This window comes from Gopherus flavomarginatus, chromosome 11 (genome assembly GCF_025201925.1).
Source record: "Gopherus flavomarginatus isolate rGopFla2 chromosome 11, rGopFla2.mat.asm, whole genome shotgun sequence".
NCBI lineage: Eukaryota > Metazoa > Chordata > Testudines > Testudinidae > Gopherus > Gopherus flavomarginatus.
Window position 1 is genome coordinate 16551923 of NC_066627.1, and position 24886 is coordinate 16576808.

The window sequence follows — 24886 nt, forward strand, 5'->3', positions numbered from 1 at the left end:
CTATCTGGGGAAAACAAACATCCTAACATTTTTTGTCTGAAAACTGAAAACTTTCAGGCCTCTGCTCTAAAATGCAGCCTCAGCATCTAATGGGAGCTGTACTTCAGTTGGATCATGATCATATTCTTCTTTATGGGCTGGGCTCCCTAGCCAGACTACATCCCCCATGAAGCACTGCAGCCATGGGATTCCCATGATGCACCACAGTAGCTCAGGAAGAAGGTATCCCATGGTGCAGATGTCGTCAAGTGAGGAAACCTGTCCCATAGAGATGAATGGAGGGTTGTTTTTTTGTCATAAAGTCCAAATTTTCCACTTCCACTTTTTTCGTTAAAAAAAGGATATTTTAAAACCAAACAAATTTTTGTTTCAACAAAACCATTTTTTTAATGAGGTGAAAAAAATCCCAAAACAAACACATTTTTGAATGAAGGAAATTACACCAATGAGGCAGCAGTCCCAGAACAGAAGTGAACTACACAAAAATAAACAAGACAATGGTGTCCTGGATCTTAGAACCAGGCAAGTCTCTCACCTAGCAGAAAAGGCCTCCTGACAACAGGTAACCGAGCCTGGTCTTGCAGCCAGCCCTGGACATGAGAACTGGTTCCCAATGAGCAGCCCAGACTGTAACCCCAGCAAAATGCAGGCAGAACAATGCATTGCACACCCGTGCAGCTCAGTGACCTAAGCCCGCTAATTGGGCCCTGCCAGGGATTCACTGATGACAAAGCCAAGATTTGCCACTACAAACTAGCTGCAACTTGTGTCATCACCAGTGAGTGGGTGCTGAGCAGTGCTCAGGTTTCTTTGTTAGGGTTTGGCTACACTTCCAGCTGTACAGTGCTGGGAGTTAAAGCTGTCTTCGTACAGCTGTGTAGGGAAATAGCTGCAGTGTGGCCACACTGACAGCTACCAGCGCTGCAGTGTGGCCACATTTCCAGCATTTGCAGTGGTGTTGGGAGTGGTGCATTATGGGCAGCTATCCCAGCATTCAAGTGGCTGCAACGTGCTTTTCAAAAGAGGTGGGTGGGGTGGAGTGTGACAGGGAGCGTGGGGGAGAGAGAGAGAGTGGATTTTTGGAGCCAACACTGTGTCAGTTCCCTGCCTTGCAAATTCTGACCACTTCCCTCACCCACTTCACTCTTAAATGCAAATAGCCTTCAGACCAGATAAGCAGCTGCTCCAACAGACTCCCTCCCCTGCCCCCTGCAGCGCTGTTTCTCTCCTCAAGCAAACACTAGCTGTGGACATTCCTTGTCTGCCTCTGCTCGAGCAAACAATTGCTGTGTTTGTTTTTAAGACAAGCAGCTCCGGGAGCCCCGAGTTTACAACAAAACAAAGAGAGTTCTTTAGTTAAAAGCATTATGGGAACATTTCGGAAGTCAGTTACAGCATAGTAAGATTAATCACTGTTTACACTGGCACTCCAGCGCTGTTCTCTTTATTCCTCTCGTCCATGTGGAGTACAACCAGCGCTGTAGCCAGGGAGATACAGCGCTGTATGTGCCTTGCCAGTGTGGACGGGGAGTAAGTTGCAGCGCTGTAAAACAACCACCAGCGCTGCAACTCTCCAGTATAGCCAAGGCCTTAGACTGCCCATCCCGCACTGCATGTCTTCATCTCTGTCGCTGCTGCATTCACTCACCGGATGCAAATTTCTGCAGCAACATCCCATTCCATTGCAACAGCCTCTTGCTACATGAGACATGCTGGTATCACTCATGGGTGCCCTTGGCTTGATCACATCTGCGTGTCAGGATTCTCATTCCCCAGCTGCTCCTGCCTCTGCCAAACGCACATAAAGGAAATCATTGGAAGGATCTCAGGATTTAGGCCAGTTGACCATTCACAGTGCCCCTTTTGAGGGTAGCCTACCACCTCAATTGGACTTGTTAACAATCTCTTTGATTGAACTTCTGAAAATCCTGAGAAGTTTTGGGCAGGAAGGGACTTCTATAACTGAGGACTTTCTTCTCCTGTCATGTTTGAAGTCCTTTGGCCTGTTTACAAAAAGAAATTAAACATGGGTCACTTAAAAACATCTAAGCTCTCAGGCCACGTCTACGCTATAAAATTACATTGACCTAATTTACATCGGCATACAGCCGCCACAGTAATTACATCCCTTGTGCATGTCTGCACTTTGTGCCTTGACTTGGCAGTGCATGTCCTCACCATGAGGGCTTGTATCGATTGTACTGTCAGTTCAAGGCATTGTGTGACATCTCCTGAAAGCCAGTAACAGTCGAGATGAGCAACGCAGTGTCTAAGCTGACACTGCGTCAACCTAATTACATCAACCTTGACTCTGTGCCACTCCTGGAGGTGGAGTTATTAAGTCGGCATAGTGGGGCAGTTACATTGGTGGGAGTGAAATTTAAGTGAAGACACTTCCATACTTAGATAGATATAAGCTGCCTTGCATTGACCTACTTCTATAGCATAAACCAAGCCTGAGATTTCTTCCTCAAACTTTTCTCCATAAAAACAAAACAGATCTCTCCCCTTCCTTCACTTGCACACAACCCCGCACAAAAACTAAGAATATTGAGACAAACACCTTGTGTGACCAAGAGTTCATGGTCAGAAGGAAGATCAAACACCTGTGAAGAAGTGTTTGAACTGATTCCCATGTCTCAACCCCTAAACATCATGGTGGCGCTGCATAGGTGAGGCTCAAACATTGGAACTGATTCTTGACCACATATTAATTTTGGATTAAACCTAAAGGAATCAGGCACCCATGTCTAGCTGGGGTTTGGTGTTTAATTCCCTTAGGTTCCTTTGGAAATCCTGGCTTTCCTGGTTGGCAGACACCAAGGCTATCCCAGATTTGGAAGTACTGGCTCTAACTTGAGCTCAAGAGAACATGCTCTCCAAGATGTAGAAAAGAGCAAACTTGAGAAGATCTAAGACCAAGAAGAAGAGGACAGTGGTTTCTGCAGATGGACACACATGCACATATGTGTGTACAGACACACCAATTAATGTAAACAGTCTTCCATAGTCTATGTAACCACTGCATTGTGCATCACCCTGTATTGTCCACATCTGATATTTTCATTAGTAAATTTCCTGTCCTACATTGATCTGAATTATACCATTATTTTGGGGGAAGAATAAAACTACCCACTTATTTCTGACAGCAAAAGTACATCGGAGATTTATATTCACTGTCCAATTCCCAAAATTTTTGAGTTCCAAAACTTTTTAACCACGTCTCACTTCAACCTGTCGCCATTATGGACAATTTGGTGTCTCCGAAGCTTTGTTCTTAACAATGCCTGGTGTGACTTGACTTCTGTTTCCCCAAAAGTAATTGCAATGATTGAAACAGATTCAATGTGTCTTTGGGGGGGAAACATTTCACATCATGATGAAACACTAGTTTATCTATCTGAGAGGTGCCTGTCTGATATGATGGATCATTACAAGGTACTGTCTCTTTGCTATTCATTCTCTGCTGCCTTTCAATCGTTAATTTCCCAAAATAACTGCCCAGTGCACATTCCTGACACAATTCTTCCAGCTAGTGGTTCTCTTTCAGAATAAATCTCCCCTTCCCAACAGGTATCCTCTACTGACAGTTAATGGCCAATATATAGTGGAGGTCACTTTTTTTGGAGGGGAGGAACAGACAAGATGGGTGAGGTAATATATTTTATTAGACCAACTCCCTTGGGGAGAAAGACAAGCTTTAGAGCTACACAGAGCTCTTCTTCAGGTCTTGAGAACGTAACCAGAGTGCTGCAGCTAAATACAAGGTGGGACAAACCATTCATCTTAAGGAGTTAACACATGTTGAAGGAGACCATTTAAAATGAACTCAGGAATGAGCATCTCTGTAGTCATAGGACACTGTTGGGTTAGTGGGCAGCAGGGTGAGCTACAGATTGTGGCAATGTGTCATAAAACCAATAAAGCTACATGTGAAGAAAACGAAATCTCCCAAACCTCCTCGCATCATTTTTGACCAGATCGATCAAAAATCAGCCCACATGTCCATGTTATTATCATTCTTTTATTCTCATTGCTAATCAAATTCGCAATCAAAATATTTGAAGACGACAGTGCTAGTCAGAATAGTTAAAATTCCGTTTTCATTGGCTGTTTAAGATACATTGATCCTGGAGTTGTTTCTGTCCATGGTTTTTCTGTCAACACTGTCTCTCTAGTCACTTAATCTTTGCATCCTGCATTGCAAAAGCTTTAATAGAAGCCCCCAGAATCTTAAAAACTGTGAAAATTTCTATGAACATTTTTGGAAAGAAAACAGCCAGCTCTCACTTTGTCTGACATTTTGACTGTTCCAAGGAATATTTGTAACTGGTTTTAATTTGGGGAAATTCCTCCCTCCCTCCCTTTTCTCTCACATTCAAATTTTCCCAATTTTTTCTAATTAACCCCCTCTCCCACTTCCACTCACACACTTTACCTCAGTTTTCACTTCTTCATTCTTGTTTTAAAGACAGGGAGGGTAGGTTTGTAGAAAGTGTTATTTCCTCTCTGTTTTACATTTTCACATTAAAGAAAATTACTTTTCTCCTCTGAAAAATAAAGAAAGAAAGAAAGAAAAAGAAAGAAAGAAACTCAGTGGGGGAGGGAATTAAAATACATAAGAAAGTCAGGGGAGGTTCCCCCGTTTTCTCTGTAAGATGAAACAATTATAGCTCGTATACAAAATGGGCTTTCCGCAGGAGGTTAATATGCAATAGCTAGGGTGTGCATTACCTATTCTACACTGACACCACCATTCCACATCAAGTTATTTGCACTAACTACGCTGGGCCTTTTCCCTATCTACAAAAGCCCTTAGTTTGGAATGTCTCAATTCCTGTACACATTAAAAAGGCATTGACAGCTCTTTTCAGGGCCTCCTTGACCTCTCTGTTCCTCAGGCTGTAGATGAGGGGGTTAACCATGGGAGTTAGAATCGTATAGAAGATGGAGAACACTTTGTTAAGGTATCTGGGAACATGTAGACAATCATCAGCGTCCCATAGAAAAGTGTCACCACGATGAGGTGGGAGGAGCAGGTGGAAAAGGCCTTTTGCCTCCTGGTGGTGGAAGGGATTCTCAGGATGGTGGCAATGATGCAAACATAGGATGCCAGGGTCAATAGAAATGGGGGCAGGGTGAATATTGAAGCCAGAATGAAAGCCAAAAGATCCATCAGCCTGGTGTCACCGCAGGACAGTTTTTTTACTGGAGCAAAATCAGAAAAAAAATGATCAACTTCATTGGGGCCACAAAAAGATAACTGTGACATCAAGGATGGCAGTATATTACTAGCCAGAAGCCCATTTATCCAAGACCCAGCTGCTAGCTGGAGGCAGAACCTGCCATTCATGAGGGCTGTATAATGCAGTGGTTTGCATATCGCTAAATACCAATCATAAGACATTGCAGACAAGAGGCAACACTCAACACCTGCCAAAAAACTAAAGAAATAATATTGCATGATACAGGTTCTTACTGAGATGGTTCTGTCCCCAGTCAGGAGACTGGCCAGCATCCTAGGCAGGATGCTGGAGCTGTAACAGGTTTCCAAGCAGGACAAGTTCCCCAGGAAGAAGTACATGGGGGTATGAAGGTGCTGATCAGTCACAACTAGTGCAACAATGAGGATGTTCCCAGCCACAGTCACCATGTAGATCGCTAGAAACAGCAGGAAGAGAAGAAGCTGAGTTCTGGAAGATTTCCAAATCCCAGGAGGATGAATTCTGAGATGGACGTTTGATTTCTGCCTGCTGTGTTAGCCATCAGGTGTGTCTATGGGAAACGAAATACATTATAGGTTGTCATTATGGTAAGAGTCTCATATGGACCAGCAAAGCAGGAATGGAAGGTGGATGAGGCATTTCTAGAACAAATAACACAACTGTTCAAAACACAAGACCTGGCACTAATAGGAGACTTTAACTATCCAGACATCAGTTGGAAAAGTAATATGGCAAAACACAACATTTTCAATAATGTCTTGGAATGTGTTAGGGACAAATTTTTGTTTCAAAAAGTAAATGATGTACCCAGGGGGAAAACCATTTTAGATTTGATTCTCACCAACAGGGAGGAATTGGTTGTGAATCGGAAGGAGAAAGACAATTTGGGTGAAAGTTATAGTGAAAAGCTAGATTTCCTAATTCTAAGGAAAGGAAGGAGAGGGAGCCGCAGGATAAAGATGATGGATATCCAAAAGCCAGACTTTAACGAACTCAGAGGACTGGTAGGTGAGTTCCCACGGGAAGAAAATCTAATGGCTAAAGGAGTTCAGGAGAGTTGGCAGTTTCAGAAGGAGACAATATTAAAGGCACAACTGCCAGCTATTGCGATCGAAGGAAAAACAGGAAGAAGAGCAACAGGCCAATATGTCTCCATTGGGAACTCTTTAATTACCTGAAAATCAGAAAGGAAGCTTACAAAAAGAGGACATGGACAAATTACTAAGGAGGAATACAAAAAACAGCACAAGCACGTAGGGACAAAATCAGAAAGGCTAAGGCAGAAAATTAGTTATACCTGGCGAAGGACATAAAGGCAATAAGAAGAGAGTTTTTTTAAAATACACTAAGAGCAAGACAAAGGAAAATGTAGGTCCTCTACTTGGTGGGGAAGGTGCAGGTGTTTAATGCCTATTTTGCTTCATTCTTCTCTAAAAAGGTTAATGGTGACCAGATACTCAACACAATTAGTATTAACAACGAAGTGGAAGGAACACTCACCAAAATTGACAAAGAAGAGTTAAAGCATAAGAAAATGAGATGGGATTTTCAAAAGTGCCTTGGGGGTTAGATGCCCCAAAACTTATGAAAGTCCTTCGAAAGTCCCGGCCACCTTTCAGTTTTCAGTACTTTTGTAAATCTCACTCTTAATTTTTCCCCTCTATTTAACGTATATCATATCAGGCACTTTTTGTATCTACCTGAATGTGAGATCCTCAGTTAATCTGTAGAACTCACTGGTGCAGAAAAGCAAGGGTTGAGGGAAAAGGCTTAGAGAATTATTTTGAATAATAAGAAGAATGGCCACAGCTCTAGTAGCATGGACCGAAATGTAAAAGGAGAATAAATGCTGATATTTGAGCTCATAACCAGACATCGGCAACCAGGAGTTATGAAGACACTTCCATTACTGGGTTATTAATCCCTAGTTGTCCATTTCAGGGATTTTATACTTTTTCTGTCCATCACAGGAGCCAGGATAGCAAAATTCATGCACTGAGGATGTAAAGGGTTGAACAGCCAAATGGCAACATTTGAAAGCTTCTCCAAGCTCAATTTCTCTAACACCCTTCTAGCGTTATAGATTGTGAACAAAGGGCATTGATGACCTTGTGTTTGCTAATCCATAGAATAATCAATGACATCCTCATATTCCCAGGCTAGCCAAGTGCTTAGTTACACTGACCATTTTCACAAAAATCTTTTTTATGCTCTTTAGATATATCCATCTTATTAGTCAACATGTGAGACAAACAAGTGATACATCAATGTCTCATTTCCAGAATCATGGAATATACATTATTGACATGTGCCCTAAAACTCCCAGAAGCACGGACAATGAGGCTTACCCAAAACTCTGGTACATTTCTAGCTTGGAATGATGGTCTCTGATTTCTCTGGGATTCGGGTTCGACCCTCTCAGTCACCTCTCAAATTTAATGACTCACTAAAGAGAAATGCTGGAGCCACAATTTATCGTGGAATGTGTTCTTTCCCTGCTAGTCTGAAAAGTAAACACTTCATTCACCAGGGAAGATGGGATGTCCCCTGTCACTGTTGAAGAAGATTTGGAATGACTGAGCCGGGAAAGTTCCTGGGTTTTCTGTGTAGATGGCACAAATAATGATCCCAAAGCAATCAGCCTTTCCCTCTCCAAGGACGTCTCTCCTCTGATACCTGATCAACGGGGTAATTGCTCTGTATGATGCATGTAAAGTCTGGTTCATCTTAGTACAACCCAGGGGAGGCTTCTCTGAGGTGACATGCATGAAATCAGAGATGTAGGCAGGGCAGTGAAAATAGAGTAGCCCTCAAGTGAGCTGAGTGCAGGAGTCAAAGGGAAAACAGAGACTCAGGGCTGGTCTATACTACAAAGTGAGGTCATCTAAACTACATAGGCTGTGCGATGTAAATAAGACAACTTAAGCCCTGCTGTAGACATTGCAGGATTCATGAAAGAACTTCTATCGCTGTAGTAAATGTCTATGTGAGGCTACTTCAGAGCCACGGCTGTACCGCTTTAGCGTTTCAACCGTAGACACCCAAAGACAGCCCCACCTGAGACCTAGTGAGAATTCAGGATTTGCTGCCATATCTTTCCCCCTTTCTTAAATGAACTCACATGGAAAATCAATAAAAGACGAGGACATCCTCTCCTGTAAGGAGCTGTGGGATGACAACTTGGTTTTGTAGAGCCAGGGTTAGCTGACAGCACCACATCACCACCAGAGGATTTATAGCAGTATAGATAAGGAGCAAGGCAGAGATTAAGCAGTGCAGGAAGTACAGTCCAAAGGGTCCAGAGTGACAGCACCCTGAGGCCTTTTGACTGCCCCATGTTCACTATTAAACCCTGGAGGGTGGCCCACAAAGATGTCTGCGTAACCACACAAACTTCCGGCCTGCTGTTACTCCAGACCTAACCTGGCTTTCTGACCTCCAGACACTGACTCTCGCTTATCAATCCCAGTTCTAGCAACTACTCCAATCCCTGCCTGCTCACCAGCACCATGTGGCCGCCCTTGACTTGTGGATACCAGCCCAGCTGTGACTGGTAGGCCAGACAGCCTGTGCCCTGGTCCCTTACAAGATAGCCTGTGGGCAAACACTTTTCACAAAGTTGTCATTCCATGTCAGACCTCTCAGGCCTCATCCTCAGAGCAAACTTCCCCAACAGCTTTAAAAGGAGAGCCTGGGAGCTTAAATTCACAACCTCCCTAGAGGCTAAAAACCGTGAATGTAAAAAAGAAACTAGGTTTATGGCTAATTGCAACAATCTTGTTATCCACAAAACCCTTTTTTTGTTTTAAGACTACAGAGGAGTTAACTGGCCACTTCTTGAATGCTTTCTTACGATATGTGCTAACTCCTTATGTTAAACCACCTGTTCCACTGTGTGTTTAACTATGAAACTCTGAGTGTGTTTCCTAAGAGAGCTCTAAGTAGCCCTAAAGCTTATCTGTCTCACCAACAGAAGCTGGCCCAATAAACAATATGACCTCACCTACTTTTGAATTTCTCAGCTAATACAATGTGTAGCCATCTACTGGACACGACACAGTATAACTATCTGACATTCATAACAACCCCTAATGACATCTAGTGCCCCTTCCACAGAATAGCAGCCACTTTCCATCCCCACCCTCTACTGCCCCCGGTGCCCATTATACAGTATAGCCGCCCCCCTCCCACCCCCACCCTCTGCTGCCCCCTAGTGCCCATTATACAGTATAGCCGCCCGTTCCCCACCCCCACTCCCTGCTGCCCATAGTGCCCATTATAGAGTAGACCTGCCCTTCCCCAGCCCCCACACTGCTACTCTAGTGTGCATTATACAGTATAGATACCCATTCCCAGCTCCCACCGTCTCCTACCCCTAATGACAATTATACAGTATAGCCACCCCTTCCCCGCCCCCACCCTCTGCTGCCCCAAGTCCCCATTATATAATATGGACACCCTGTGGCGTGTTCGGTCACAGAGACCCCCTTGAGGCTGTCACCTGATGTGCTTTAATTACCTCTGAGCCCATTTTCCACTGCCAGCTTGGGACTCCAGAACCCTGCCTTGTTGAGCCAGACACACTAGTCTGCTGCAACACAGACCCATGTCTGGTCCACTCCCCCAAAGCTGAAGACTAACCAAAAACTACTCAGCAAGTCACCTATCACCAGAACCCAGGCACTCAGTTCCCAATGGGATCCAAACCCCAAATAAATCCATTTTACTCTGTATAAAGTTTATACAGGGTAAACTCATAAATTGTCCACCCTCTATAACACTGATAGAGAGATATGCACAGCTGTTTGCTTCCCCCAGGTATTAATCACTTACTCTACATTTGTTAATAAACAAAAGTCATTTTCTTAAGTATAAAAAGTAGGTTTTAAGTGGTTTTAAGTAATAACAGACAGAACAAAGTAAGTTACCAAGCAAAATAAAACAAAAAATGCAAGTCTAAGCCTAATACATTTAAGAAACTGAATACAGGTAAATCTCACCCTCAGAGATGTTCCAATAAGCTTCTTTCACAGACTAGACTCCTTCTTAGTCTGGGCCCGATCCTTTCCCCAGTACAATTCTTGTTAGTTCCAGCTCAGGTGGTAACTAGGGGATTTGTCATGACTGGTAGCCCCCTTTGTTCTTTTCTACCCCCTTTTATATCTTTGTCACAAGGCAAGAATCTTTTGTCTCTCTGGGTCCCCAACCCTCCTTCTAAATGGAAAAGCACCAGATTTAAGATGTATTCCAGTACCAGAAGACATGATCACATGTCACTGTAAGACCTCAATCTCCATTCTTTCAGGGCTGGCCTGCACATAACCAGGAAGGTTTGTGAGTAAACAGAGCCATTCACAGCCAGTTTTCCTAGTTAATGGAAGCCATCAAGATTCCAAGCCACCATTAATGGCCCACACTTTCCATAATTACAGTAGGACTTCAGAGTAATACCTCATATTTCCAGCTTCAGATACAAGAATAATACATTCATACAAATAGGATGAGCACACATAGTAGATTATAAGGTTTGTAATGATACCCTACAAGAGGTCTTTTGCATAAAGGCCTCTTCAATCTAGCAGAAAATCATCTAAAATAATCCAATGGCTGGAAGATGAAGCTAGACAAATTCAGACTGGAAATAAGGTATAATTTTTTTAATAGGGAGACTAATTAGACATTGGAACAACTTACCAGGGTCATGGTGAATTCTTCAGCATTGACAATTTTAAAATCAATATGGGATATTTTTCTAACAGATCTGCTTCAGCAATTATTTGGGAGCAGTTCTCTGGCCTGTCCTGTGTCCTAGGAAGTCAGACTAGATGATCACAATGGACCCTTCTGGCCTTGGAATCTATGAATCTATGAAAATCAAGGTTGGAAAGAACTCTGTACGAAGAGCGGAGCCACATCTGGAGAAGGAAAATGACCATTAAATATTACCAGCAGGGAGTGTTTTGGAATCACTGAAATAATGTTTTCACTTTCCCAAGTGTTTGTGGATCTGTACATTCCTCCCAAGTAGGGTTGCCAAAAAATTTCTATCAGGACTTTTTTTGATGGAAAATTGGGCTTTTTTGACTAAATGTGAATTTTCATAGAAAGGGTCTGATTTCCTTGGAAGAGTTTCATTACTCATCACAAAACTTAAAATAGTTTTGGACAAAAGTTTTTGACTGTTCTTGGCAGAAAACTTTTGCATCATGCAGCTGACACTGTGCTGTAAAATTGGAACAACACGCAGATAGTGGTCAAATTTTCAGCTTTGCAGAGCTTCAGTTTTCCCACAAACTCAAAATTTTCCATACAACATTTGCACAAGAAAGAAAGAAAGAAAGAAAGAAAGAAAGAAAGAAAGAAAGAAAGACTTTTTTTCACAATTAAAATATAGGAGAATATACGAGGAATTAAAATATATGAGAAAGAGTGGGGAGGTTCCCCATTTTCTCTCTAAGATGAAACAATTGCAGCGTGTATACAAAATAGGTTTTCAGAGGGAAGTTATTAAAAAATAGCTAGGGTGTGAATTTACACTGCATTAGCTAGTCTGCACTGATGCCACCATTCCACACCAATAGCTATTTGCAATCACCACACTGGGCTTTTTCCCTTTGTATACAAGCCCTTGAATTTGACCCCGTCTCAACTCCCATGAACGTTAAAAAGGCATTGATGGCTCTTCTCAGGGCCTCCTTGACCTCTCTGTTCCTCAGGCTGTAGATGAGGGGGTTAACCATGGGAGTCAGAGCAGTGTAGAGGATGGAGAACACTTTGTTAAGGACCTTCAGTGTGTTGGTGTCTGGGAGCATGTAGACAATCATCAGTGTCCCATAGAAAGTTGTCACATCAATGAGGTGAGAAGAGCAGGTAGAAAAGGCTTTCTTCCTCCCGGTAGTGGAAGGAACTCTCAGGATAGTGGTGATGATGCAAATGTAGGATGTCAGTGTCAACAGAAATAGGGGCAGGGTGAATATTGCAGTCATAAGGAAAGCCACAATGTCCATCAGCCTGGTTTTGCTGCAGGACAGTTTTTTTACTGGGGTGAAATCACAAAAAAAATGATCAACTTCATTGGGGCCACAAAAAAATAACTGTGATATCAAGGATGTCATTGTGCTACTAACCAGAAGCCCATTTATCCAAGACCCAGCTGCTAGCTGGAGGCAGAGCATGCCATTCATGAGGGCTGCATAATGCAGAGGTTTGCATATCGCTAAATACCGATCATAGACGTCACAGACAAGAGGCAACACTCGACACCTAACAGAAAAGCAAAGAAATAATATTGGATGATGCAAATTCTTACTGAGATGGTTCTGTCACCAGTCAGGAGACTGGCCAGCATCCTAGGCAGGATGGTGGAGGTGTAGCAGGTCTCCAAGCAGGATAAGTTATCCAGGAAGAAGTACATGGGGGTGTGAAGGTGCTGATCAGTCACAACTATTGTAACAATGAGGATGTTCCCAGCCATGGTCACAATGTAGATCACTAGAAACAGCAAGAAGAGAAGAAACTGCAGTTCTAGAATATTTCCAAATCCCAGGAGGACGAATTCTGAGATTGACATTCAATTTCCCCATTCTGTGTTCGCCATCGGGTGCATCTATGGAAAAGGAAACAAATTATAGGATTGTCATCATGGTAAAGGAAGGGAAGGTGGATGAGGCATTTCTAGAACAAATAATGCAACTATCCAAAACAAAAGACCTGGTACTAATGGAGGACCTTAATGACTGGAAAATTAATACAGCAAAACACCATATTTCCAGTAACATCATGGAACATGTTGGGGACAACTCTTTCTATCAGAAAGTCAGTGAAGTAACCAGGGGGTCAGCTATTTTAGATTTGATTCTGACCAACAAGGAGGAATAGCTTGTGACTCGGAAGGAGGAAGGCAATTTGGGTAAAAGTGATCATGAAGTGCTAGATTTCATGATTCTAAGGAAAGGAAGAAAAGAGAGCAGCAGAATAAGGATGATGGATGTCCAAAAGCCAGACTTTAACAAACTCAGAGAACTGGTAGGTAAGGTCCCAGAGGAAGAAAATCTAAGGAATAAAGGAATTTCAGGAGAGGTGGCCCTTTCTCAAGCAGAAAATATTAAAGGCACAACTGCCAGCTATTCCGATATGAAGAAAAAATGGAAAGAAGAGCAAGAGCCAATATGGCTCCATCAGAAGCTCTTTTTAATGAACTGAAAATCAAAAAGGAAGCCTACAAAATATGAGAACATGGACAAATTGCTAAGGAGGAGTACAAAAGAACAGCACAAGCATGTAGGGACAAAATCAGACCGACCAATGTACAAAATGAGTTACACCTGGCGAAGGACGTAAAAGGCAATAAGAACAGGTTTTTTTAAAATACACTAGAAGCAAGACAAAGGAAAATGTAGGTCTTCTACTTTGTGGGAAAAGCGGAGGTGTTTAATGCCTATTTTCCTTCAGTCTTCACTAAAAAGTTTAATGGTGACCAGATATTCAAGACAACTATTATTAACAGCAAAGGAGTAGGAACACAAGCCAAAATCAGCAAAGAACAGTTAAAGCATCAGAAAATTAGGTGGGATTTTCAAAAGTGCCTTGTGGGTTAGACGCTCCAAACCTTATGAAAGTCCTTTGAAAATTCAAGCCATCTTTCAGTTTTCAGTACTTTTGTCAATCTTGTCTTAATTTTTTTCCTATTTAGTTTATATCATATCAGGCACATTTTGTACCTACCTGAATGTCAGTTAACGTGAGGAACTCGCTGGAACAGAAAGGTAAAGATAGGGGGGAAAGGCTAAGAGAATTATTTTGAATAATAAGAAGAATGGGCACAGACCTAATAGCTCAGATAGAAATGTATAAAGGGAATAAATCCATCTATGTCATGTTATAACCAGACACTGGCAACTAGGAGTTATGAAGAAACTTCCATTATAAGTTTATTACTCCCCAGTTGTCTATTACAGGAATTTTATACTTTCTTCTGTCCATCACAGGCTAACCAACTGCTTAATTACATTGACCAGTCTTTTTTATGCTCCCTAATATGCCTGTCTTATTAGCCCACATGTCAGACACACGGGTTATTCCTGAGTGTCTCATTTCTGAGGTCCATGATAAGGTGAAAGCCTACCACTGTGGAAGTGAATGGAAGTTCTCCTATATATTTCAAAAGAGCCAGGATTTTACCCGGTATTTTGGAAAGTGGAGATATACCTATCTCATAGAACTGGTGATTCTTACTTATTTCCGCGATTTATGGAATATACATTATTGACATCCACCCTAAAACTCCCAGAAGCATGGACAATGGGGCTTACCTGAATCTCTGGTATATTTCAAGCTTGAAATGGTCTCTCATTTCTCCGGGATTCGGGTTCCACTCTCTCAGTCACTGCTCAAATTTAAGGACCCACTGAAAAGAAATGCAGGTGCTAGAGGCACAATCTGTCCTGGAACATGTTCCTTCCCTTCTAGTCCCAAAATGCAGACACCTCTTTGTGTATATATCATTCACCATGGAAGATGGGGTGTCCCCAGACAATGCTGAAAGAGATCTGGAATGACTGAGCAAGGGGAATTCCCGTGTTTTCTGTGCAGACAGCACAAATAATGATCCCAAAGCAATCAGCATTTCCCCTCCAAGGACATCGCTCCTCTGACACCTGATCGACTAGGTAATTGCTCTGTGTGATGCATGTAAAGTCTGTCTCATCTTTGTGTGACCCATGGGCGGCTTCTCTGGGGTGACGTGCATGAGGTCAGAGATGCAGGCAAGGCAGAAAAAAAGGAGAGAGTAGCCATCAAGTACGTGGAGTGCAGGTGTCAAAGGGAAAACAGAGACTCCAGGCCAGTGTACACTACAAAGTGAGGTCGGCCTCACTACACAGCCTGTACGATGTAAATAAGCTGACCTAAGTCCTGCTGTAGACACTGCTAAGTTGATGGATGAACTCCTTCCATCGCTGTAGTAAGTGTTTATGCAACGCTGCCTCAGATCTGTAGATGTATACTAAAACAGCCCCACCTGAGGCCTAGTGAGAATTCAGGATTTGCTGATATTTCTCTGCCCCTTTCTCAAATGAACTCACACTGAACAGCTAATGGTTCCACATTGCCAACAAGATGCCATACAGAGGTGTAGCCAAGAAGCAATGCAAAGATCAGGCACTGCAGGAAGTACCAGCCAAAGCATCCGGACAGCACCCTCTGTTTGGCCCATGCTCACTATTGAACACTGGAGGGTGCCCCTGGAAGATGTCTGGGTAGCAACACAGACTTCCGGCCTGCTCTAACTCCAGCCCTAACCTGGCTTTCTGATCTCCAGTCTCTAACCCTGGCCTGACTCTGACCCTCACTCTTGCCTATCAGTCCTGGCCTCAGTAACTTCTCACTCACCACTGCCATGTGGCCATCTTTGACCTGTGCATGCCAGCCCAGCTGTGAGCAGTGGGACAGACTGCCTCCATCCTGGTCCCTTACAATATCACCCATGGGCAAACGTTTTTCACAAATTTGTCATTCCATGTCTGACCTCTCAGTCCTCATCCTCAGACCAAACCTGCCCAACAGCTTCAAAAGGTGAGCCGGCGAGCCAAAATTCACAACTTTCACAGATGCTAAAAATCATGGACTTAATAAAGAAACTGGATTTACGGCTATTTACAACAATATCTTATCCACTAACTCCTCCCCCTTTATTGTCCTATCACTCCCAAGGCATTAACTAGCCACTTCTCCTCGAATGGTCTTTTACAATATATGTTAACTACTTATGTGTAACCCTTCTGCTCATCCTGACTCTGCTTACATATGTTAAGCAACCTGTTCCACAATGTATTTATCTGAAACCTTCTGAGGCTATGTCTACACTTGCAGCTGTAGAGCGCTGGGAGTTAAACCTGTCTTTGTGCAGCTGAGTAGGGAAAGCGCTCCAGTCTGTCCACACTGACAGCTGACAGCGCACTGTCATGGCCACATTTGCAGCATCTGCAGTGGCATTGGGAGCGGTGCATTATGGGCAGCTATCTCAGCGTTCAAGTGGCTGCAATGTGCTTTTCAAAAGCGGGGAGGTGGAGTGTGACAGGGAGCCTGGAGGAGAGAGAGAGAGCGGATTTTTGGAGCCAACACTGTGTCAGCTCTCTGCCTTGCAAGTTCCAAACCCCTCCCACACACCTCTCTCACTCACTGAAAGCAAACAGCATTTTTTTTTCCTCACAGGCCAGATAAGCAGCCGCTTGCTGAAACAGATCCCCCCACTCCCTCCCGCGTGCCACGCTGCTTCTCTCCTCGAGGAAACACCAGCTGTGGGCATTCCAGAGGGAGTCCCCCTGCCTCTGCTCATTCACAGCAAACACCAACTGTGTTTGTTTTTTTGATAAGCAGCTCCCAGAGCCTGGAGTTCACAACAAAACAAAGAGCGGAACCTTCACTTAAAAGGATTATGGGAAGCTTCTGGACGTCAGTCACTGCGTACTAAGGTTATTCCCTGTTTACACTGGTGCACCAGTGCAGCAGCAGCAGTGCTATAGTCTTTATTCCTCTCCGGGAGGTGGAGTATAAGCAGGGCTGTAGCCACGGAGATACAGTGCTGTATGTGCCTTGCCAGTGTGGATGGGGAGTGAGTTACAGAGCTGTTGGTGGCTTTATTGCACTGTAACTCTCAAGTGTAGCCAAGGCCTGAGTATCTTTCCTAGAAGAGCTCTCTGTAGCCCAAAGGTTTAACTGTCTCACCAACAGAAGTTGGTCCAAAAAAAGATATGACCTCACCTACCTTTGTCTTTCTCAAATATTACACTGTGCAGCCATCTACTGGCAATGACATAGTATAACAATACGACGTTCAAAACTACCTCTAACGACATATAGTGCACATTATGCAGTATCGCTGCCCCTTCCCCACCCCCACTCTCTGCTGCCCCTAGTGACCATTATACAATATAGCTTTTCTCATTTGGTGGACCATCTAGTGGCCATTTATCCATGTGGTACTTTTAGTTTATTTTGTTTGGCCAATACAAGAAAAGAATCAATTTTTGCATCTGGACCTCATGCAAGTATCACATTTTATTACTTAGAAAACAAAATGTAAAAAAGAACTATATACTGAAAAACCATTTCCCCACAATATTTTCCACAGCACAATTTATATTTTTCTATTTGTTAAAATGTAATTGATTGTGATCAATACAAGAAACAGACCATATAGCTCAGATTTTCAAACATGTCTAAGGGAGCTAGGTACCCAACTCAGAGAGTTGGGTGCCTGACCTCCTTAACCCCCTTTGAAAACTGCAGTGGTGTAAAATACTATTAAATGGAGCTGAAGGATCCTGGAACATTCTCGGCTAATCTTTACAGTGTTTTGTGTTCTCTAGACTGAGTCTTGAGCAATCTGGAATCCATCACCACAATCTGTTTCATAGCTATTGAGAAATATCTAACAGTCTAGAATATAATCTGACAGGTCTAGAATGCCTCTTCAGGGATGTGGAACATTGCTTGATATGTCATTGTTGGTTTTTGCAGTGTCTTTTGCAATCTGTAAAGTATTTTCAGAAATCTGTAAGGAGGCAAAAAAATTATCAGAAGAAATCCAGATATTTCCTTGAGGAAACGGGAATCAGTCTGGAAGATTCAGTAAATTACCCAGAAGAATGAACAATGTGTGAGGGTATTTGGAACATGTCTAAAGGAGCTTCTCATGTAGTTTTGCCCAATAATCTTTGACCTAAAAGCTTCCAAATGGCACCTTTCACTTCCCTGTTCCTCAGCCTGTAGATGATGGGGGTAAGCATCAGAACAAGACCTGTATAGATAAGGAAGAGGAATTTGTCAATGTCCCTTGATCCAGTTGATTTCAATTGTAAATACACAACCATTCCTGAGCCATGGATCAGCGGCACCCCAAGGAGGTGTGAGGAGCAGGTGGAGAAGGCCTTGTGTCTGCCCTCAGCTGCCAGCATCTTCAGGACGGTGCAGATTCTTTTAATATAAGAGATAAGTATGAGAAGAAAGGGGTTGGGAGTCTGCAAAGAATAAGACACCTGTGAACACAGTTATCTTATTCCAATAGGTGTGTGCAAATGACCATTGTATCAGAGGGGGGACATATAAGAAGAAATGGTTGTTTTCAGGAGAGCTGCAGAAAGTCAAAGAAAGCACGAATCATGCTGGCAATGCGGGTGATGGAGAAATAGAGGAAGGCAGCTTGCAAGGATGAGGGTATCCCCTTCACATCTCTACACCTCTCATTCAAGCCTCCATTGACCTTTGTGCAGGGAGTCTGTTCCCAGAAACCTCTGGAAGGTCTCGGTAACTCAGGAAGACTGCAGTTGCACAGGAAAAGCCCTGGCCAGAGACAAGCTAACTCTATTCACCCCAATCCAGAGCCATTTTAGGTGCATAGCATTTTATCTTCTTCAGCTTGACCTTGACCTTGAGAGGGAAGAAAACAAAGTAAGAGGGGATACCGCCATGGACAGAAGAATTGACATAAGGAGGAAGGGTAGTGTAGATACCAGTCTAACAGGTGATGCTGGTGGTAGAATGTCTGTGCCTAACCGGGTAAAGAATGTCTGTGAAGCCAAACGGCAAAAATTAAGATGTCTGTACACCAATGCGAGGAGCCTAGGTAACAAAATGGAGGAATTAGAGCTACTGGTGCAGGAAGTGAAACCAGATATTATAAGGATAACATAAACATAGTGGAATAGTAGTCATGACTGGAGTACAGGTATTGAAGGCTATGTGCTGTTTAGGAAAGACAGAAATAAAGGCAAAGGTGGTGGAGTAGCATTGTATATCAATGATGAGGTTAACTGTAAAAAAATAAGAAGTGATGGAATGGATAAGACAGAGTCTGTCTGGGCAAAAATCACACTGGGAAAAAAAGCTGCTAGAGCCTCCACTGAGATAGTGCTTGGGGTGTGCTACAGACCGCCGGGATCTGATTTGGATATGGATAGAGACCTCTTTAATGTTTTTCATGAAGTAAACACTAATGGGAATTGTGTGATCATGGGAGACTTTAACTTCCCAGATACAGACTGGAGGACAAGTGCTAGTAAGAATAATAGGGCTCAGATTTTTCTGGATGTGATAGCAGATGGATTTCTTCATCAAGTAGTTGAAGAACCAACAAGAGGGGATGCCATTTTAGATTTGGTTTTGGTGAGTAGTGAGGACCTCATAGAAGAAATGGTTGTAGGAGACAACCTTGGTTCGAGTGATCATGAGCTAATTCAGTTCAAACTAGATGGAAGGATAAACAAAAATAGATCTGGGACTAGGGTTTTTTTACTTCAAAAGGGCTAACTTTAAAGAATTAAGGAAATTAGTTAGGGAAGTGGATTGGACTGAAGAACTTGTGAATCTAAATGCGGAGGAGGCCTGGAATTACTTTAAGTCGAAGCTACAGAAACTATCAGAAGCCTGCATCCCAAGAAAGGGGGAAAAAAACATAGGCAGGAGTTGTAGACCAAGTTGGATGAGCAAGCATCTCAGAGAGGTGATTAAGAAAAAGCAGAAAGCCTACAAGGAGTGGAAGATGGGTGGGATTAGCAAGGAAAGCTACCCTAGTGAGGTCAGAACATGTAGGGATAAAGTGAGAAAGGCTAAAAGCCATGTAGAGTTGGACCTTGCAAAGGGAATTAAAACCAATAGTAAAAGGTTCTATTGCCATATAAATAAGAAGAAAACAAAGAAAGAAGAAGTGGGACCGCTAAACACTGAGGATGGAATGGAGGTTAAGGATAACCTAGGCATGGCCCAATATCTAAATAAATACTTTGCCTCGGTCTTTAATAAGGCTAATGAGGAGCTTAGGGATAATGGAAGGATGACAAATGGGAATGAGGATATGGAGGTGGATATTACCACATCTGAGGTAGAAGCCAAACATGAACAGCTTAATGGGACAAAATTGGAGGGCCCAGATAATCTTCATCCACGAATATTAAAGGAACTGGCACATGAAATTGCAAGCCCATTAGCAAGAATTTTTAATGAATCTGTAAACTCAGGGGTTGTACTGTACGACTGGAGAATTGCTAACATAGTTCCTATCTTTAAGAAAGGGAAAAAAAGTGATCCGAGTAACTATAGGCCTGTTAGTTTGACATCTGTTGTATGTAAGATCTTGGAAAAAATTTTGAAGAAGAAAGTAGTTAAGGACATTGAGGTCAATGGTAATTGGGACAAATTACAACATCGTTTTACAAAAGGTAGATCGTGCCAAACTAACCTGATCTCCTTCTTTGAGAAGGTGACAGATTATTTAGACAAAGGAAATGCAGTAGATCTAATTTACCTCGATTTCAGTAGGGCATTTGACACGGTTCCACATGGGGAATTATTAGTTAAATTGGAAAAGATGGGGATCAATATGAAAATTGAAAGGTGGATAAGGAACTGATTAAAGGGGAGACTCCAACGGGTCATACTGAAGGGTGAACTGTCAGGCTGGAAGGAGGTTACTAGTGGAGTTCCTCAAGGATCAGTTTTGGGACCAATCTTATTTAACCTTTTTATTACTGACCTTGGCACAAAAAGTGGGAATGTGCTAACAAAGTTTGTGGATGACACAAAGCTGGGAGGTATTGCTAACACAGAGAAGGACCAGGATATCATACAGGAAGATCTGGATGACCTTGTAAACTGGAGTAATAGTAATAGGATGAAATTTAATAGTGAAAAGTGCAAGGTCATGCATTTAGGGATTAATAATAAGAAATTTAGTTATAAATTGGGGACACATCAGTTGGAAGCAACAGAGGAGGAGAAGAACCTTGGAGTATTGGTTGATCACAGGATGACTATGAGCCACGAATGTGAAATGGCCGTTAAAAAAGCTAATACGGTTTTAGGATGCATCAGGTGAGGTATTTCCAGCAAAGATAAGGAGGTGTTAGTACCATTATACAAGGCACTGGTGAGACCTCATCTGGAACACTGTGTGCAGTTCTGGTCTCCCATGTTTAAGAAGGATGAATTCAAACTGGAACAGGTTCAGAGACGGGCTACTAGGATGATCCGAGGAATGGAAAACCTGTCTTATGAAAGGAGACTCAAAGAGCTTGGCTTGTTTAGCCTAACCAAAAAAAGGTTGAGGGGGCATATGCTTGCTCTTTATAAATATATCAGAGGGATTAATATTAGGGAGGGAGAGGAATTATTTAAGATTAGTACCAAAGTGGACACAAGAACAAATGGGTATAAACTGGACACTAGGAAGTTTAGACTTGAAATTAGACGAAGGATTCTAACCATTAGAGGAGCAAAGTTCTGGAACAGCCTTCCAAGGGGAGTAGTGGGGGTAAAAGACATATCTGGCTTTAAGACTAAGCTTGATAAGTTTATGGAAGGGATGGTATGATGGGAGAGCCTAATTTTGACAATTGATCTTTGATTATCGCCAGATAAGTATGCCCAGTGGTTGGTGATGGGATGTTGGATGGGATGGGATCTGAGTTGCTGCAGAGAATTCTTTTCTGAGTGCTGGCTGGTGAGTCTTGCCCACATGCTCAGGGTTTAGCTGATCGCCATATTTGGGGTCGGGAAGGAATTTTCCTCCAGGGCAGATTGGCAGGGGCCCTGGAGGTTTTTCAATTTCCTCTGCAGCGTGGGGCCTGGGTCACTTGCTGGTGGATTCTCTGCAGCTTGAGGTTTTCAAACCACAATTTGAAGACTTTAATAACTCAGACATATGTTAGGGGTTTGTTATAGAAGTGGATGGGTAGGATTCTGTGGCCTGCTTTGTGCAGGAGGTCAGATTAGATGATCATATTGGTCCTTCTGACCCTAAAGTCTATGAGTCTATGAGACTTTCAAAGCAACCTAAGGGATTTGGATGCCCACTTTCCATTAACATTCATCAGCATTGAGTGTCCAATTCTCTTCAACATCTCTTAAAATTGAAGCCTTAAAACTTTCACTCTGGAAAATAGAAGAACGGGTGAGATACAAAAGTTGACTCAGAAGGGAAAATAAATGGGAGTGAGACAGAAAGGCTTGTGAGTATGTGAGGAGGATTACATCCATCAATAGGGGACACTCCTGTTGATTAAATTGTTGGCCATTCAGAGAAGTCCACTTCAAAGGAATTGAGGTAAAATTGAAGACGGGTCAAAGAAGAGCCACAGGAATGATTAATGGTTTAGAAAACGTGCCTGATGGTGATAGACTCAAGGAGCACAATCTATTCAGCTCAGCAAAGAGAAGGTTCAGTAGTGACTTGATCCCAGTCTGTAAGCACCAACCTGGGGAACAAATATTTAATAACGGGTAGTTCAATCTAGCAGACAAAGGTCTAACATCCAACGGCTGGAAGATGAAGCTAGACAAAATCAGACTGGAAATAAGGTATTCCCCAACACTTACAATTTTTAAATCAAGATGGCATAGTTTTCTAACCAATCTGCTCTAGGAATTATTTTGGGGGCATGTCTCTGGTCTGTGTTCTCCAGGAGGTCAGACTAGATTATCACAGTGGACCCTTCTGGCCTTAGAATCTATGAATCTATGAAAATCAAGGTAGGAAAGAACTTTGTACATATGCAGTGAAGGAAACAGACCATTAAATGTTATCAGCAGTGAGTGTTTCGGTCTCATTGAAATAATATGTTCCCCTTCCCTAGTGTTTGTGGACCTGTATATTCCTCTAAGTAGGGCTGGTCAAAAATTTTCTATCAGAATCTTTTTTGATGGAAACTTGGGTTTTTGACTAAATGTGAATTTTTGTGAAAAGGGTCTGATTGCCTTGAAAGCATTCCATTTTTCATCACAAAACTGAAAAGAGTTTGGCCAAAGGTTTTTGGTGGTTCTCAGCAGCTGACAGAGTGCTGTAAACTAGGAAGGAAATTTCAGGTTTCCCACAAAACTCAAAATTTTCCCTGGAACACTCGCATGAAAATGACAATACAAAAGAAAGAAGAAGAAAGAAAGAAAGTTAAATTAAAACCTTTTTTCCCCACAATTTACCAGTTGGGGAAGGAATTAAAATATATGAAAAATTGTGGGGAAGGTCCTCCATTTTCTCTGCAAGGTGAAACAATTATAGATCACATACAAGATGGGTTTTCAGCGGGAACTTAGTATGAAAGAGCTAGCGTATAGATTTACATTGCAATAGTTATTCTGCACCATTCCACAGCAATAGGTATTTGCACTCATTACTCCAAGCTTTTTCCCCTTGTACACAAGCTCTCAGCTTTGAGCCCTGTCTAAATTCCTGTGAACATTAAAAAGGCATTGACAGGATCTCGGGGACAATGGAAATGGGGGCAGGGTGAATATTGAAGCCATAATGAAAGTCACAAGGTACATCAGCCTGGTGCTGCTACTGGACAGTTTTTTTACTTGGGTGAGATCACAAAAAGAAAAAGGTCAATTTCATTGGGGCCACAAAAAGATAACTGTGATGTCAAGGATGTCATTGTTCCACTAACCAGAAACCCATAAATCCAAAATCCAGCTGCTAGCTGGAGGCATAATCTGCCAGTCACGAGGGCTGTATTATGCAGCGGTTTGCAGATAGCTAAATACCGATCGTACATCACAGACAAGAGGCAACACTCAACACCAGGCAGAAAAGCAAAGAAATAATATTGGATGATGCAGATTCTGACTGAGATAGTTCTGTTCCCACTAGGAGACTGGCCTATGGCCTGGGCAGGATGGTGGAGGTGTAGCAGGTCTCCAAGCAGGACAAGTTCCCCAGGAAGAGGTACATGGGGATGTGCAGGTGCTGATTAGCCACAGCTAGCACCAGGATGAGGATGTTCCCAGCCATGGTCACAATGCAGATTACTAGAAACAGCAAGAAGAGAAGAAGGTGCAGATCTGGAAGATTTCCAAATCCCAGGAGGATGAATTCTGAGGTAGATATTTGATTTCCCTATTCTAAGTTCGCCATCGGGTGCATCTGTGGGAAAGGAAACAAATTATAGGGTTGTCATTACGATAAGAGTCTTCTATGGACCATCAGATCAGGAAGGGAAGGGGAATCATGAATTTTTAGAACAAATAACACAACTCTCCAAAACACAAGACCCGGTACTGATGGGGGACTTCAACTGCCCAGACATCAGTTGGAAAAGTAATACAGTAAAAGACAACATTTCCAATAAGGTCAGAGAAAGTTTTGAGGACAAATTTTTATTTCAGAACGCAGTGAAGTGCCCAGAGAATAACCTGAGAATAAAATAAAAGCCTCCAGAAAGTGGAAACATGGACAAATTGCTAAGGAAAAGTACAAACAGCATGAGCATGTAAGAACCAAATCAGAACGGCTAAGGCAGAAAATGAATTGCACCTGGTGAAGGACATAAAAGGCAATAGGAAGAAGGGTTCAAAGTCCATCAGGAGCGAGACAAAAGAAAGTGTAGGTATTCCATGGGGTGTGCAAGGCAGAGGTGTTTAATGCCTATTTTCCTTCTGTCTTCACTAAGAAGCTTAATGGTGACCAGATACTCAACACAATTTAATATTAATGACAAAGGGGAAGGAACCCAAACCAAAACTGGGAAAGAACAATTAAAGCATAATAAAATGAGGTGGGATTTTCAAATGTGCCTTGGGGATTAGACACCCCAAATCTTATGAAAGTCCTTTGAACGTCCCAGCCACCTTTTGGTTCTCACTACTTTTGTAAATCCAAGTGCTAATTTTTC

At 42.6% G+C, this 24886-nt stretch overlaps 1 protein-coding gene across 5 annotated transcripts in view; it reads right to left on the reverse strand.

The window, feature by feature from the left end:
- Positions 1–378: 378 nt before the first annotated feature.
- The window catches only part of LOC127031287 (olfactory receptor 10A7-like), a 46855-nt gene continuing 22347 nt past the window's right edge, over positions 379–24886 (reverse strand). The window contains exons 2-6 of one of the 5 annotated variants that reach the window (XR_007768507.1): positions 14537–14631; positions 10920–11140; positions 5480–5775; positions 4439–4550; positions 379–2003 (exon numbers count right to left, since the gene is read on the reverse strand). Coding sequence is in view for 1 of the 5 variants with exons in the window: in XM_050918036.1 (XP_050773993.1) it covers positions 11807–12488; positions 14537–14577 (723 nt within the window). In the remaining 4 variants the exon portion in view is untranslated. Of the gene's footprint in view, positions 2004–4438; positions 4551–5479; positions 5776–10919; positions 11141–11654; positions 12558–14536; positions 14632–24886 lie in introns of those variants that run through there. The other 4 variants (XR_007768510.1, XR_007768508.1, XR_007768509.1 and 1 more) reach the window with 4 other exon arrangements.